Below are 17,947 nucleotides of genomic sequence, written 5' to 3' on the forward strand. Positions count from 1 at the left end.
CAAGGATACAGAGTCATACAGGAATATTTGTACAATTTAGAAATGAAAGCAATCAACCTAGGCAATATTTCTGATAGAGATCATAGTGTGGATTTGTATAGGTAAATCATACATATATACTCTATTTCCAGATATGAGACATGAGTCAATGTTTTCCATACTTGCAACTGAATACATTGGCTCAAACAATTCAGGATTAAAGATATCCTCTATCTCTAATAGTTCCTAATGATTGTAAATGTATTTGGCTGAATATTGAGCTTGTCTGAGTAGAGAATACTATTCTCTAACATTAAATCTGTTCAGAAAAGTAATTTTAACAGGTAATGTGTACTCATTTCCATTCTCCCAATTGTCTATGATTGTAAACTGTGTATCTGTACTTCTGAAAACATAGAATCGATTGTGTAGATACTTATTCCAAAGTCTCCTGTTGCATTTCCAGTCAAAACAGTACAGAATTCCTTTCATAAGGTATCTAGTAATTCTAAAACATACTGTATCATTGTATTCACTGTAGAAATTGCTATTTCTGTAGATTGATCTCATTCTCCTCTGATTTCTCTTTCTAAGTTCAGCATTTATGAGGGGAATCTTTAATTCCAAAGTGTTAGAAGAGGTTTGTAGCTTCAAATCTGATTGTTCTAGACCAAATATTTGCAAAATAGTATTATAACCAGCTAATGAATTGTAATTCTCATTCTTCTAAGTTGTAGATTCATAACTATTGTCTGGATAATGTATCTGAATAGCTATAGATTGTATTTGCAATGTAGAAGATGATGGATCCATTGTATTGTCTGCTATAAGATTCAAATCCAAGTAATTATTGTCTTCCAAAGTATTAGTTAACTTATCTAGAGCAGAATAATTGATATTAACACTCTTAGACAATGTATTTGTATTAGAAACACTGTTCAGCTTTACTGTACTATGTGTAGGACAATCTTTAGCTAAATGTGTAGTCTGTTTACAGATAAAACATTGTCCTTTAGCTCTCATATTGTCTAGTTCAGCTTGTGAATACCTTTTTACACTTGTAGAATAAGTCTTCTTACTATTCTCTTACTTATTCTGCCTAGTATCCTTGTACTTTGGTTTGTAGTCCTTAGATCAGTCTTTCTCTTTTAGACTTACACTGTTAGACTGTATGTACTGTCTGTTATAATTATTACAATTACAATTATAATTCCTGTCCTTTAGTCAATTTCTATTGTCATTCCTATAGTTCCCCTGGTTGTTCTTCTTCCATCTATCTTTTCAATAGTCTTCTTTGTTATTCTGAGGATAGAATTGATCTCTAGTATCTGTATACTATTTAATTCCAACAGCTTCATTTGCTTTTTCAATGTTCTCAAGTCTGTCTTTGAATTCTTTATACAAAACTGTATCTGGATTCAAACAATCCAATCATAATTGCCTTTGATACTTAGGATGAAGTCCATCCCATACTCTTCTAGTCAAACTACTAACTTCAATGATTTTAATACAATTGAGTGTACTATAGCTTATGCTAAGGAATTTAAGAGATCAATACCATGTTCTATCATAATTACAATCAAAATCAATAGAGAATTAGTGAGAGTATTAATTGATTCAGGATCATTAGCAGATTTCATGTCTACCAAGTTTGCAGATCAAATAGGCATTAGGAAACTTGCTTTAGCTAAACCTTTACATATACAATTAGTAGTACAAGGCTCTAGATTGAAAGTAAACTATTGTACTGATGCTAGAATACAATACAGAGAGATAAATACAATACAGTACTTTAATATTATGAATTTGAATAATTATAATATTATACTAGGAATGCTGTTCCTCTTCCAGCACAAGATTTCTATCAGTTTCAATGAGTCTAGACTATGGATTGAAAGTATAATACCTCTACCAATAACAGGAGAACAAGTCACAGTCGTTTTATTAAAGGTTATTAATACTTATGATTGAGAAATTGACAAATACAGACAAGAAATCAAGCAATATACTACAGATTTGTTCAAAGACACTTTGGAAACGCCTCTACCACCTCTCAGAGCCATTAATCATAGTATACTACTCATAGATGAGGATAAGAAATACAAGTTCTGTAGGGCAACTTGTCTGGATCCTTTGAGAGAGTAATAGCAAAACAAGAGAAAGGACTATATTCAATCAGGAAGATAGAAAGTAGTTATAGGATTGAATGTAATGTTTATACTACTACTTCAAAAGCCTAGAAAGACTAAGGAAGACCCTATACAATTGAGAACAGTCATTGACCTTAGAGAGTACAATAAGAATACTAAGAAACTATCATCTCCTTTACTAGATATTGAATTAGTATTGAGGAGAGTAGCTTCCAAGAAGTATAAATTACTCATTAATAGTAAAGACATGTATGAACAGATTAGAATAATCCCTGAGTATGTAAACAGATTGATATTCAACACTCTGGATGGAACAATGGTTAGTAAAGTAATACAATTAGGTGATTGTAATAGTAGAGCCACCTATTAAGTATTAATAAACTACATTTTCTAGCCTTACTTGAGTGACTAGATGAATATCTACCTAGATGACTTAGTGATTTATTCAGACACGATTGAGGATCATATGAGACATCTCAGAACTGTCATTAATATATTGTGTAAGGAGAAATTCTACCTTAGTAAACATAAGATACAATTGTTCCAGAAAGAATTGAAGATACTAGGCTACATTATTAATGATTAAGGCATTAGAATGGACCCTCATAAAGTCAATTCTACTCAACAATGGAAAGTACCTACTAATAAAGATTTGTTACAAGGTTTCTTAGGATCAGTAGAGTATTTAGCACCTAATATACCTTAGTTATACATTTCTACAGGTATTTTATTAAAGATTGTAGGAGAAACTGTATTTTTCAGATGGACATTCACTGAACAGTGAGTGTTTGATCAAATAGTAAAGCTAGTATTAGATTTCAGGCATAATCACAGAGTAGTATTAGACTATAGTAAGAATGTACCACCTATTAATATTGTTACAGATGCTTCAGCTTTAGGAATTGGAGGAATAGTTAGCCAAGGTCATGATTAGAAAGATTCTAAGATAGCAGTGTTTTTCTCAGCAAAATTAAACCCTGTACAACAGAATTACCTAGTACACAATGTAGAATTACTAGCAGGAGTAGAAACTATACTAAGACACAAGAATCTACTATAAGAAACACATTTCTTTTAGTATACTAATTACAGAGTGTTAGAACACATTCTAAGGCAACCTGTATTAAGTGGAAGACAAGCCAGATAGTTAGAGAAGATATCAGACTTTGATTTCACTGTAAAATACATTCTAGACACTACAAATATTCTTACAAACATGTTATTACACATATACTCAGGAGATTTACTAGGAACAACTCAATCTTAGTAAGAATATATATTGTAACTCAATGACAATAATTTATCAAGAATTAATCAAGTCAGGAATAACATTTCACAGCTGTTAGAGATACAGGATACTGTATATATTAAGGCTAGACTAGTAGTAGTAAGGAAAAATCCATCTTGAGGATTGATTACAAGTTGACTACATAATAGAAAGGCTAGATTAATTACAAGACATGTTATAAACTCACAGACAGACCTCTAAACAGAGGGCAGGCCTGCTACAAGGACTAGAAGCTAGTTTACAATACTAGAGAACACAGAGCAAGATCAGGAAACAGATACACACAGTAAGGTATTAGAAACACTGTCTTAGAATACAGAACAACTAGATTTGTATGAAATAAATTCACCTGCAAATGTACCAGACATTAGAAGTAATATGTAAGGATACAGACATTCAGACAATAATATTAGATTAGAAATTAATGATCAGAATGTCCCAGTACTAAAGAACACTACTAATCAACTCTGGAACTCAATTAAACCTTAATTACCTAATATAATAGCTCAATCTTTACCAGATTTACAATTCCTAGAATGTCTCAAAGACAGATATTATGAGGATAACTTCTTCAATCAGATATTATAAGATCTGAAGCACTTCCAGAATTTTCATGTTGAAAATGGACTCATATTTTGTTAGGAGGGTGAGAGGTACATACTTTATATACCTAAAATTCTAATACACAACAGAAATGCTAGGGAAATTGTAATAGAGCATGTACATTCTATTTTGGCACACTTAGGACCTTGAAAGACACTTTTGTACCTTAGAGAACAAGTTTGGTAGAAGGATATAATTATAGACATTAATTCCTACTATAATTTGTGTTATATATACAAAATCAGCAAACCTAACAATCAGAAACTGTTTGGTTTATTACATCTGCTCTCAGTACCTAATAGACCTTGGGAAGGCATAGGAATAGACTTTGTTGAACCTTTTCCTGAATCAAAGAACTGTTTGGGACCTTTTGATATGATTTGTACAGTTATTTGTCTATTAACTAGTATAGTACACATTATTCCTACTAGGCAAACATACAGAGTAAGAGAAATTGTAGAGATAGTATTTGAAAATGTTTATAAACTGTATAGACTGCCTAATTACATTGTTAGCAATCATGATTCCCTATTCACCAGTATGTTTTAGAGAAGATTATATGAACTTATAAGTATTAAATTGAAGCTATTAAGTGTATATTATTTACAGACTAATAGATTGACTAAGAGAATAAACAGAACAATTACTCAGATGCTCAGACAGTGTATTTCTCCTAAACAAAAAGGTTGGATACATAAACTACTTATAATTGAGTACACTATTAATACAGTAAGGTTAGAAACTATAGGATATACACTATTCTTTCTAAATTACAGTCAGATGCTAAGGAACTTAATATAGAACAACTCTAGGAAGGATGAATATCCTAGAGTAAGGACTTACACTCAGAAAGTAAAGGATACAATACTACAGACACACAATACAATCCTTCAGGCAAGGGTAAAGTAAACTAGACATGCTAATAGACACAGACAACCCTCTTCCTTCAAGTTGAACAATCTAGTGTATGTTTCTACAAAGAATATGAATCTACTAAGACAGTAAGTAAGGAAACTAGTACTAAAGTACATAGGACCTTACAGAATAATCCAGAACACAGAAAACAAGGCATTTGAACTAGATCTACCTAGGGAAATAAGGAATCATAACATACACCCTGTATTTCATTCATTACTACTTAGGATACATGTTCTAAACAATAATAGATTATTCCCTAGAAGGGAAGTAGGACAAGTTACTAGATTAAATAATGAGAACAAGGAATGGACAGTAGATTCAATTGAAACTCATACAGGACAAGGGACTACTACTTTGTTCAAAGTACTATGAAAGTCCAGAGATTACACATAGCTACCCTATAATAAAATTGTGTACCTTGAGACATTAAAGGAATACTTAAACATACTTGGAATCGATTCTATTAATACACTAACTCTAGGAAAGGGAAAACTCAATACTGATGACCCTTAGGTTAGTATTAGTCTAGTAAAACATGAGGCAACCTTTCAAACACAATACTACAGTATAGACATACAGGTAAACATATATAAAGGCTTTAAAAACTGTGCATATAGTCACTTTACTATACATATTATGTCTACTACTTAAGAATCTGCTACTCATACATTTGCATCTGCTTTTCTACAAGGCACAAATATGCCTCATCCTCCTCTACAACTCTTAGTTGGCTCTCAAGCACAACTAATCATGCAGGATTAGGTTACTCACAACTACAGTACAAGTACTGACTATGTTTTTGATTGAGAGGAGCTTAAGAAGATTGTAGCTTTCTCTAAGGCTATCTACAACAATTCCCTCAACCCTACTATACAACTCCTAGAGTGTTATCTTATTGTATTATGCTTGTATAACTTCCACATTCCTTCTTATATGAGACTGAGCCTGCTACTACTGTTCTAAGACTGTGTTCAACATACTAAGATGATACAAGTGTTCTAGGACTTTGTATACTGTAAGAACATAGCTTTGAACCAAGGTAAATGTGTATATATTCTACATTATATTATTATGAGTGTATGTACCTTACTGTTTTACTTAGGTACAAAGTATAAAGCTGAGCAAATCAACAATAGAACTATTATATTCTACTCACACAACTGTAAATGTCCTTAGATTGAGTCACAATTACTCTTAACATCTACTAATCTTACTTTAGTACTTAATATGAGTACTCTAAGCTTATTCAACACTCAAGGCATTACTCTACTACTGAATCTGCTACTTTCTACTCAATCTAATAGTCATTCTAACTAATCTGCTACAAGTTCCACCAGTTTAGCTGTAGAATATGTTCAAGCTAGACAAGAACACATCTAGTCTACTAAAGGACTGATCAAAGACACATTCATAACTGTAGAGAATGTCCTAGTATAGTAGTACTAAACTTTGTAGTAAGTTACTAAATGTTTTCATTTGTTTTCTTATTGTTATTTTGTTTATTCTAATACTAACTCCCTTAGTATTTAGGATTAAATGCTAGAGGGTGAGTGTAACAATTGTGCTACCTGTGCATTTGTACAACATGTGTTGTAGGTGCTTGTAGGTGTTTTCCTTTTTGTTCACTAGACTACCCTGTATCCTACTACATGTGTATACACATATATAAAGGGTTTTCAAGCTAAGGGTTAGAGGATTCTTTCTCCTTCTTAGTGCTTAATTACTAGGTTATCCTTGTCAGTAGTTAAGTGTGCTAGTAAAGAGAGAATCTTTGTGTAAGGCTAGTATACTTATCCTTACAGAATGGTTGATTCATTTAGTGTTTAATAAGATTCTGCTCAAACTATATGTTTCTCAAGTCTTTAATATTCAGAAGGCTTCTCCTCCTCCTCTCTTAGAACTTGTAGATAATAAGATTGAATACAAAGTTAAAGCTATTCTTGACTCTTGACTCTATAAGGGAAAGCTTTAGTTCCTTGTCAAATGGGTAGGATACTAGGAAGTAACTTGACAGTCTGAAAATGACCTTACTCATACTTAGGATACTATTAGGGATTTCTACAAAGTCTATCTTAGTACTCTAAGATGACTAAACATTCTAAAAGGAACCTTTAAGGACTTTAACACTTTACTTAAACAAAATAGCCCCTAGATTCAGTTGTCTAGGACATACAACCTAAGGAGGGAGGTGATGTTAGGATTGTAGAATTGGACCTATTTCATTTTCTTTATATCTCTGTCAGTTTTGCAAAAAAACTAACATTACTACTGGATTTTCATAATCCTTAACATCTCATCTATTGTTCTACAAAGTTTCATAGAGATTGTATTAGTATTTAGTGCAGGAGAGAGCTATAGAGATGTAAGGTAGTGTATACAATTATGACATAGCTAATCCATTCTTGCCCAATATGGTAACTTGTGCCTCTTTTGTACAATAGCCTCTTAGCCTATATTCTTTAATGTGTAACACTCTGTTAATTCTTCCTAGCCTCTAATGTGCCTGTTGGCTTTGTAATATTTGTTCTTATTATTTCTTTAATCTTATTCTCAAGTTTCATTCCTCACTTTACTCTTGTTATTTAGTTATTATAAAAAGCAACCTGTAAATACAGTAGTTCCTTAGTTTTTTGACTCTTCTTGTATTCCTACTTGTTCTTCTAGCATAAATCCTAGCTGGTAGCTTTGGGAATATAGTTGGTTTAAGGGCTGCAGGTCTACATTTGCAGTTTGAGAGTACTATCAACCTAGAGAACACATCTCCTCTAACAGGATGTGTAAGATTAAATAGTAATATAGTCAATATTTCCACATCATTTAATTGTTTGCTATGTTTCTATTATTTGTTATGTTTTATGTTTTGTGAATATATACTATTACTCCCCTTCAATTCAAGAAGGTTCACTTTGAGCAATTGTCTTTTGTGTATAATAGATTTGTTTGTACATTTTTGTTATTTTATTATTTGGTTAAGCATTGTGTATAAATGCCTGAATGTGTTTTGTTAAATAATTTCAATGTTATTTGTTATCTTTGTTTGATTTAGTTATTAATTCTTTTGAGCATTATACTGATTGTTATTTGAGTTTATACTCAAATAAATTGTATGTATACTTGTGTATTTTGTTTGATTATTATGTATATGTCTGAATAGTTTGTTATTTAGATAATTATAATTCATAGTATTGTTTAGTAAGGTTAAGTTTGTGTATTTTGTTTGTTATATTTGCATATATTGAGATGTGTTATTCCTATTTGCTCAGTATCATTTGTCTTCTGTTTGATGACAAAAGTATTTGAGCTATAGTGTCTTGTTTCTATTCTGTTTATTAATTTTATTCTTTTGTAATAGGTGCAAGCTTGAGTAAGGCTGTTAATAAAGAATACATTGTTATTATATTGTTTGAACTTTGAATAGTTAATGATATCCTTTATGTATTAATCATAAATATATTCTTTGTGAATTCTATCTTCTACTGTTTGTAGTGATCTATTAAATCTGTCACACATTGTGTTTAATCATTAGTAAAGTGTCTGATCAAGTTCTAAACTTATGTTTGTTTCTTTTGATTTTGTTCTAACATTTGTTTGTCTTTTGTGTACTTGGTGGCAGTGTTCTTTCTGTTGCTTGGCCCTTCAGACTATCTAATGTTAGGCTCTAATGTTTTGTAGCATTAGTTGTTTCAGTTTGTATCTGTATTATTGTATTTTGTCAAGTTTTTAAGTGATATTTAATTGTTTATAACATTTTGTATGTTAATAATAGTTTTTCAATGTGTCTAAGATATGTTTATATTGTTTAAACTGTTTGTATTAATTGTATCAACTTAATCTTTCATTATCATGTATATCTTATTAGTACATTATATTGTTACAATGTATTTGTAACTATTGTTTGTTTGATTTTTGTATTGTAATAGTAATTGTGCAAGGTATAAGATATGTATTTGTCTGTATAATTTATAATGTCAATATTATACATATATGCATCATTATATTGTTTCTTTGTTTGTAACATTATGGTTTAATTTAATTCAATACTTTGTATAAGTATATATGTTTAGAATGTTTGTAACATTGTTTTGTATGTTTTATTAATTGTTTTTATTGTTATTATGTGTTTGTTCAATTGTATTTGCATTTAACTTTGTGTTTATTTAATGAATAATAGTTTTATGCATTTGAATACATTATTATTATTTTGTACATTTGTATATTTGTATATTTAAGTAATATGTTTTATTATTTCATTGTATACATTTGTATATCTATACAATATATGTGTATTTAGTAAATATATGTTATTTATTGTGACTGTGTGTTTGTGATAGTAGAAATTGTTTTTATATTTGAGTTGTTATGCTTTAGTAGCATTTATACTCTTGTTTTCACATTATTTGTTTGTCTAATCATTATTATATTAGTTGTATGTTTGTAATAGTATTTTTTTAGTATTGTTATTATGCTTTACTAGTATTATTCTTTTGTTTATAGTATTAATCATTTATATTATTAATATAATATTATGTGTTTGCCCATAAAGTGAGATGTTATTATTATAATGTATCTCTGTAGTATAGGATGAAGTAGTTCAGCATTTGAATGTAGTATTACTGGGTACTTATTACATTTAACACAACTAATCTGTCTAAAGTTATTTTTTTAATAAATTGATGTATGTTTGGAATACTCAGACAGGTATGTTAAGGTCCTTGTAGATAATACGTTCCAGTTACAAGTGTTATAGTATGTTTTGTTGTATAAAGCAATTGTAGTCTTCAGGACAAGACAATTCACATTTAGTATGCTCAGATAAGAGTGCTAAAGGTTTGTAGACAAGTAGAATGGATTGTACATGTAGAATCAAGTAGATTCAGTATTAAATAGAGTAGTTTAATGTTACTTATCAAGTATAATACAATTGAGCATATTAAATCATTTGTACTATAGTGTATAGTATACTAAAGTGTTTGAGATAATGATTATAGTGTATATAGTCATACATATAGTTAGTGAGAGGGAATCATAATTACTGAGACAATGATTTTAAAGCATTGTGTTCCCTGTTAGCATTTTAAGGTTGTAATGTTTCCCTAAGAGTTAGTCACACAAGTAGGGGTTCAGTAGACTCTACTCATAGTGTATAAGTGTTAATACAAGTCAACTGTGTAGTTTGTAATTCATAGTGAGCTTCATCATCCTTAGATTAATGTATTATATATACTATCCTATATTGTATGTCTTGAATGTATGTCTTAGTTAATGTCTTAGTGTAATAACACATAGTAATGAGACAGTTCTACATTGTATAACACATATATGTGTATAGTAAGACATTAGATACATTTATCCAAAATAAATGTTAACAGATTGAATACAAAGTCAAGACTATCCTTGACTCTTGACTCTACAAGGGAAAGCTTCAGTTCCTTGTCAAATGGGTAGGATACTAGGAAGCAACTTGGTAGCCTGAAAATGACCTCACTCATACTTAGGATACTGTTAGGGATTTCTATAAAGCTCATCCTAGTGTCTTAAGACAACTGAACATTCTAAAAGGAACCTTTAAGGACTTTAACACTTTGCTTAGACAAAATAGCCCCTAGATTCAGTTGTCCAGGATGTACAACCTAAGGAGGGAGGTGATGTTAGGATTGTAGGATTGGACCTATTTCATTTTCTTTATATCTCTGTCAGTTTTGCAAAAAAACCAACATTACTAAGACAATCTCTATGAAACTTTGTAGAGTAATAGATAAGATGTTAAGGATTATGAAAATCTAGTAGTAATGAGTGTAGGAGAGAGCTACAGAGACACAAGGTAGTGTATACAATTACAACACAGCCAATCTATTTCTTGCCCAATATAGTAACTTGTGCCTCTTTTGTACAATAGCTACTTAGTCTATATTCTCTAATGTACAACACTCTGTTAATTCTTCCTAGCCTCTAATGTGCCTGTTAGCTTTGCAATATTTGTTCTTATTATTTCTTTGATCTTATTCTCAAGTTTCATTCCTCACTTTACTCTTGTTATTTAGTTATTATAAAAAGCAGTCTGTAGATACAGTAGTTCCTTAGTTTTTTGACTCTTCTCATATTCCTACTTGTTCTCCTAGTATAAATCCTAGCTGGTAGCTTTGAGAATATAGTTGGGTTAAGGGCTGCAGGTCTACATTTGCAGTTTGAGAGTGCTATCAACCTAGAGAACACATCTCCCCTAACACACACTATGAGTAGAGTCTACTAAACCCCTACTTGTGTGACTTACTCTTAGTATTATTGTGAGCAGTGTGCAAACCTGCAGACAAATTTTTCCTATCATTTAAGAAACTTTACAACCTCAACACACTAACACAAGCTAATATTAGCCATCTTTAACAGAATTTTACTTAATAGATCAGAACTATACTATGACTAGTAGCAAATAATTTTAATATATTCTTAAAATACAAGTTATATTAATAGTCTTATACATAATACATTATGTTTGTTAGATACTAGTCAGATATTGTTATAAATAGTATATTAAATCTATCTATCATTGCTAAACTTACTCTATCTAAATATATACATGAAAAAACAATTGTGAGTACAATATATAAGATTTTTATTATTATATTATATACTAATTCAAAGTATAAACTTTTAGAAACAAAATAACATGAGAGTATGCCTTTTTCTGAGCCACAGACAACTCGTTTTTTGTACTTCCACCAACTATTGTCATTTAACACAGTGTCCTTTGTGCTTTTCTAGTCTGTTGAGTGCTTACATTGCCCTTGATCCCTATAACAAAGTAGAATGCTAATTTTATTCCTTGCAAAACAAATAACCAATGATGCCATCTCATTCATTCTGCATCTGAGCTGATATGTTTTGTTTCAAGCTCTCACAAAGCCACTTGGCATTTAGATGTACCTGTTCCAATAGTGCGTGCCTGTGAACATTTTGTTTCAGTGTTTTGCAACGCTCAAGTAGTGTGCTTTCCGGGCGCTGATATTACGCGCTACTGAACGGAGCTGAAGCTATGTCTGGCGTTGGCCATGCTTGTTGATCACACGTAAAGGTGAATAGCCAATTCCGTGCTTTCTTAATGGTTTGTACGACAGAGGATCCTGGATTCATCGGTGAGAGGACAGTTACTGTAAACGAAAGCGTCGATCAACGGCTGTCGTTTGCGGACAGGACACACAACTGTCAAGGCTATGCACGTGATTCATTCGACCCATTCCTTATCCTTATGCTCGCCGTCCGTTGGCTCCTTCATTGACCACCTCGTCTCTCTTCATCCATCTCCTTCTGGCCCTTCCTTGTCGCCCCAGTTGCAATTGTCGTAGACATCTTTTTCTCTCATCCCTCGATTTAACACCGTCTTTCTTACCCTTTCGGCTCATAACCCCTGCAACCCCGATTAGTCAACTTCCAGGTCTTTCCTAGCGGCACGCGTTTAACAACGACGAAGCAGACCGTGCGATTGCACTTGTACTCTGCCCGCAGTGTCCCTTTCAAGATATCCAGCATACATTTTTAACTTATCGCCCATATCAGCCATCCGACCAGTGTGAGGAGCGTCGGCATACCGCATTGAACACAACCATGAACTTCTTCAAGACAAAACAGCGGACCCCCACGGACATTGTCCGGGCTTTGCGCGATGCAATTCCACGCCTCGAATCTACTGCTCCAGGCAGTGAAAGCAGGCGGAAGGTGCGCCCGTGATTTTCGGTATTCAACTGACACTCTGACACTAGTCATTGATTGTTCCGAATGGTGGTGTGCTGGCAGGCAAATGAAGACGTGTCCAAATATCTTCAGCAGATCAAAGGTGTACTTTTAGGAGACGGTGGTACGTTGCTGTCGCGTCCACTAGTGGCCCGGCATTAATCTCCGGTACACAGATCCTCTACCGGAGCTTGTTGCTCAGCTTGCACAGGAAGCATATTCGACGGATCTGCTGTATCACCTTGTTACCCATCTATCGCGCCTAGAATTTGAAGCACGTAAAGATGTTGTCGCCATCTTTACCCACCTCCTTCGACGACAAATTGGCGCCCGTTGGCCGACTGTGGAATACCTATGTGCAAAACCAGATGTGTTATTCGCCGTGCACGCTGGATACGATGACGAAGAAGTTGCACTCAACACAGGCATGATTTTACGTGATATGCTCAAACACGAAGCACTCGCAAAGATCCTCCTTTATTCCGAACAATTTTACCTGTTTCCCCACTATATTGAAAAGACCACCTTTGGAATCTCTTGCGACGCGTTTGCGAACCTGAAGGAGACTCTCACGAAACACAAGCCAATGGTCGCTGAGTACTTGGAGAAGAATTACGACCGTTTCTTCTCGACATTTGACGTGTTGTTGTTGAGTACAAATTACGTCACGAAGCGACAAAGTTTGAAGTTACTTGGCGAAATACTTTTGGATCGGGCAAACTTCAATGTCATGACGAGGTATATCGCGAACGATAAGAATCTCAAGATGATGATGATCATGCTCCGGGATAAGAGTCGCAACATCCAATTCGAGGCGTTCCATGTCTTCAAGGTTGGAAGGCAGCTTTATTGTTATCCAGTTCTTCGTTAACACCTACGACAGGTATTTGTTGCTAACCCTAAGAAACCTCCTCAAATCGAGGCAATCCTACGCCGAAACAAACAGAAGCTTCTGGAATTCCTGCAGGATTTCCATAACGACAAAGAGGATGAACAGTTCACGGTCTGTTTCAGGGTTTTCCCCACTGTATGGTCTACTGACCAAAATTTTTACTGCTCAGGATGAGAAGCAATTCTTGATTGTGCAAATACAAAACCTATGACTGGTCATGATGCTACCCTTAGTCTGACACCATCGCTTTTACCGCGTAGTGTTTCACGCGTCGTGTGATATTGGGTGCAAGTGCTTATGCTCTCCCGTTTGCCTATCACTGGACACGGTATACCTTACTGGTTGATCTCCTTGTTGCCCTCCTGGCAATTAAACACGAGGATGGCTTTCTTTACTTTTGCGATTCATTCAATCACGTGTATCACTGCGTCCTTTCGCCATGGTCACTCAATGTATACCTCGCTTCCTCTCGCTGCTCCGACGCATATCCGCATTCACAGAGATCATTTTCCATACCCTACGAATGAACATCTTTCGTCCATCTCATCACGATTCCTTTTTTACCTCGTATCTGTACTCTTTCCACACGTCTCGGCTACTTCTCTTTCACTTTTTGTTATCCCCATCAATCCTGCTCGGTTAATTAAATCACGCCTCTTCCCCGTGTACTTTCGTTCCTTGTGCGCTCAGGTACTCTCAAGCGTTTGTTCTAACTTACGTCTTGTTTGATTTGCCTAATACTTTCCTTTGGTGCCAAGACTGTGTTTCGTCTTTTCTTCTTCTTTCCTTCCATTAGTGTTCAGCAAGCGTGTATGCAGTGTAACGGTAACAATACATTTTAGTTGGGGCCGATTAATTGTAGTTCATGTCTGGATTACGATTCATTGCTTTCGAGATGATTAGAAAAATTTGAATTCTTCCGGCATTTATATTGCGGATGATGGGCCAAGAACTGGGATACACTAAATTACTAGTTTAGAAGTCGAATAGACATGTAAGCTACAATAAACTCTTCTACGACCCAAGATTGACGGTATCAATGTCTATGCTACTGTATGTATGCAGAGCAAAGATGGTATTACCAAGATCAAATGAGATCAATCCACATACGCAAAAAGCAATAAGGACACTATTGCAGCGGCTGCATTTCAAGTTCGCTCCGTTGAGTTTCATAAGATTGGAGAGAAGACATGGGAGGAAGTGACACGCTAGCACGCGAGCATTGTGTCTGAGTTGAAGCGGCCTTAATCTGGAGAATGAGCCTATTGCAGCATATGCTGTGGAGAGCAGCTTGCGGTCTACGACAACGCTTTTTAATGCGTCGAGGAAGGTAAAATAAAGGGAACGTACGCAAGCAGGAGGTTACAGACTTCTGGAGACGCTACATTGAGTACGACGAGATTTGCCGTCGTTACACCTAGAGTTTAAGGGCATGAACACTGAATCTCCCAGAACGGAATGATGGATCGATTTTCTTACAAATTATCACGACAAAGAACAGGATGCCTAAACGATGCATAACTTATGTTAATAACAACCAGATCCTAAATAGCATGGCTGGTTCCTAACCATCGGCAACAATCTGCTGCATAGTCATTGATCGCGGCATTCGGGCTAGAAACTATAGTCAGATGAGTTTAAAAGCATATTTTTCTAGCAAACTAACTAGCTTTTACTAGCACAGCCAGGAGGCAAGCTAGAGAGAAATATTATGGCGATATTAGATTGTATACTCGGAATTAAGAATAACAAAGGCTTGCTCCCACCTGCCTCTGAGACCACGACGGCGATCATAGCAAGCATATCAATGTGTCCGTCTAAATATATTAGACAACCCGTAGGGAAAATAGGCGGATTAACAACTTGGACATATGTCAGAAGAGTGTTCCACGTATACATAACAACCAACACGGACCTTTGGCTGACTTGAGGAACGATGATGCTAGATACAATCCTGGGGTGAAGACAGCCTGAGAGAATAAAACAAGAGCATCAGCGTGTCAAGTCTTTCTACATCTTAGTGATCCACAAACCAATATGGTTCCTATGGTCATGACTAATGCCGGTCTTGTGCATCCCCAGACAGCGTACGCTCGAGTGTATAGAATGACTGGAGAGTAGACCAATAAGCAATATATATATTAAAGATATTGTAAAGTTGTTACTTACGTTCTGCGAAAACATACTCGGCAATCACCATGCCTGCATAATTAAGTAAATCATTTGTGGGGAGTATCCTCGGTGAACCTGGCGTACCTCCAAACACCCAAAAAGCCGGGACGCATTTCTAAAAGTAGGGAAATTATAGTGTTAGTCCATTATAACGTGTATTTACTCACTTGTGAATGAGCAGATGTATCCAAAGAGATCAATACTATGAGTAAAAAAACAAGATCGTAAGTCCATGGATTTTCTAGTATGATATGCACTCTGTACCGTAGGTTGCACCGGAAATTCCTACAAACGGTACGTATCGATTTAGCAAGAAAAGGATTTTGACAACGGAAATGCGTGACGGCCAGATGAGCTCCTTTTCTCGCCCTATAGTGAGCAGGTAATCGTACGTCTAAAAGTTCACAATATTAAACTTAGTATATGGTATGAAACCGAGTGAGGAACGTACCAAGGCCGTGATTGTTACGACTTTGAGTTTCGACGATTGAGTTTTAATAGGATAAACGTGAGATAACGAATCCAGCAACAGGGGAGTAGCAAACCTATTGTTGCCTATACATTTAAGCGAATGAGCGGATGTTAATGAGTAAGCCATTTCGACACGTACCCTCGCTATATACGCATTTAATGGAAGAGATGCGATATCACTTGGGTCGAGGGTCGCCATCGATTGCACTCGAGGGTCCTGAGAGAAGCAAGATGACTAGGCTGCGGGAACCGCTGAATCGTCGACCTTTTAACCGCTCCTAGAGCCAAGTGATAGGTCCTATCTGTTTCGTTTGTGCATCAAGTTCGTGAGCTATTCTTTTCTGCTGTCATCTGGAAATCGACGCATGCTTGATCCGCCCCGGACGTGACCGCGGTGATGCCCAATTCAGTATCGTTATCTCTAGTCGACTTTGGTAGCACAAACGAATTGGCTTAATTCCCGTTCGCGCATAAGTAGACCAGTTCTAACAGATTTCCAGTCAACAGGCGAACCTTAGAAGAATCTTTGGAAAAGTTTCTTGTAAGAATAAAGTAAGTGTATCAAGACCCTAAAATGAGCCACAAGAACTGCACTAAAGATTAGCCCGACATGATCGCCACAAGATCGAAGCCGTGAACACGTCAAGCGGACGTTTTTGTCGTATGAAAAGGTCGATCAGTCTAAGTCTGCCAGCGAAGTGCACCGCAAGATCAGAGTCGATACGCCACAGTTCGTTGCTGCCTTCGGTAGCGAGGAATGCAGCTGAATGTTTGACCGACATTATCAAACACACCCTGTGATATGTTTTTGTGATGATGTCGTTCTCCAGACCTTATCTTGGCGAGTGATTATCAATAGGCTGATTTTGCTCTCCACGGCGGTGCATCGAAAAAATAGAAGCATCTTAGAAATGATAACGACCTCACAGATGCAAAACTGGGATGAGAGTGAACCTCGAGAAAGCTGACAACATTGAACATTCATATACTGCAATTCTGAGCAAGTGTCAGTGCATGTGATATGTTAGACAGCTATGACACGAAAAGTTATTGAAACACGTAGTACGTACCGCTTTTCATCATGTACTGCTTTGAAAATTGGTTTTGGCCTCGATGCAACATGTCTTTCAATATCAATATTGTTTCAGTTTCGCTCTAGTGGCATTATAATAAGTTAGACGGACTTTTCCCCATCCACTGCTTTGGGATGCTTCCCATACATGTCAAAATTCTGAGAAATCAAGATAGTTGACATTCCAGGAGAGGGCTTCAAGTCTATTTCAGAGGATCGTTGTCTGTCTATTGCGTATAGTCACAATAGAGCCGATTTCCAGCGACTCACTCCTGAAATACAGGTCGAAACAATTAGGCAACAAAGAACAGGTTGAATCAAAGACTGGCGAGCCCGACTAGATCTATTGTAGAATGAAAATTGTTCGGGTTCTGGGTGACTGATGCCAACCACGGGATAAGAAGTTGACTGAGCAGTAAGCAGTTGTTTACATTCGACTTTGCTGGGGGTGCGAAGCAGCACAAGAGCGAAGTGATATTGCGCCATACATAGAAAATAAATGGGATATTGGCAATATTGATCGTGGTGAAATGGCACAAATTGTAGTGTCCGGTCGCCGCGGCTCGTTGATGACGCAATAGCCGCGAAGCTCCGGAACAACCGGGTCAGCCCGTTTATTGGATTATTCCAAAGCAGTGCGCAGCACCGAACAGTGGTGCTTAGTCCGTCGCGGCGCA

At 35.5% G+C, this 17,947-nt stretch overlaps 2 protein-coding genes across 2 annotated transcripts; one reads left to right on the plus strand and one right to left on the minus strand.

Moving 5' to 3' along the window:
• Positions 1-12,257: 12,257 nt before the first annotated feature.
• FOMMEDRAFT_137980 (mo25 protein) lies at positions 12,258-14,165 on the plus strand. The gene is made up of 5 exons (XM_007261708.1): positions 12,258-12,648; positions 12,727-12,787; positions 12,840-13,495; positions 13,547-13,666; positions 13,725-14,165. Exons 1-5 carry the CDS (start codon positions 12,538-12,540, stop codon positions 13,764-13,766), a joined length of 990 nt encoding a protein of 329 aa, XP_007261770.1. The 5' UTR covers positions 12,258-12,537; the 3' UTR covers positions 13,767-14,165.
• A 519-nt stretch (positions 14,166-14,684) lies between these two features.
• FOMMEDRAFT_164682 (uncharacterized protein) lies at positions 14,685-16,397 on the minus strand (the record flags this gene model as incomplete). The annotated part of the gene is made up of 14 exons (XM_007261709.1): positions 14,685-14,853; positions 14,906-14,972; positions 15,035-15,061; positions 15,125-15,169; positions 15,222-15,251; positions 15,322-15,417; positions 15,471-15,525; positions 15,589-15,665; positions 15,725-15,842; positions 15,895-15,929; positions 15,992-16,121; positions 16,179-16,198; positions 16,273-16,282; positions 16,338-16,397. The coding sequence occupies 14 exons, from the start codon at positions 16,395-16,397 to the stop codon at positions 14,685-14,687; spliced, it is 939 nt and encodes a 312-aa protein (XP_007261771.1).
• Positions 16,398-17,947: the final 1,550 nt, after the last annotated feature.

This window comes from Fomitiporia mediterranea, assembly GCF_000271605.1.
Source record: "Fomitiporia mediterranea MF3/22 unplaced genomic scaffold FOMMEscaffold_1, whole genome shotgun sequence".
Taxonomy (NCBI): Eukaryota; Fungi; Basidiomycota; class Agaricomycetes; order Hymenochaetales; family Hymenochaetaceae; genus Fomitiporia; species Fomitiporia mediterranea.

Coding starts and splice junctions, on each gene's coding strand:
- FOMMEDRAFT_137980 (XM_007261708.1), top strand. CDS start 12,538: ATGAACTTCTTCAAGACAAAACAGCGGACCCCCACGGACATTGTCCGG. Junction 12,649..12,726: donor GCAGTGAAAGCAGGCGGAAG/GTGCGCCCGTGA, acceptor GTGTGCTGGCAG/GCAAATGAAGACGTGTCCAA. Junction 13,667..13,724: donor AAGAGGATGAACAGTTCACG/GTCTGTTTCAGG, acceptor TTTACTGCTCAG/GATGAGAAGCAATTCTTGAT.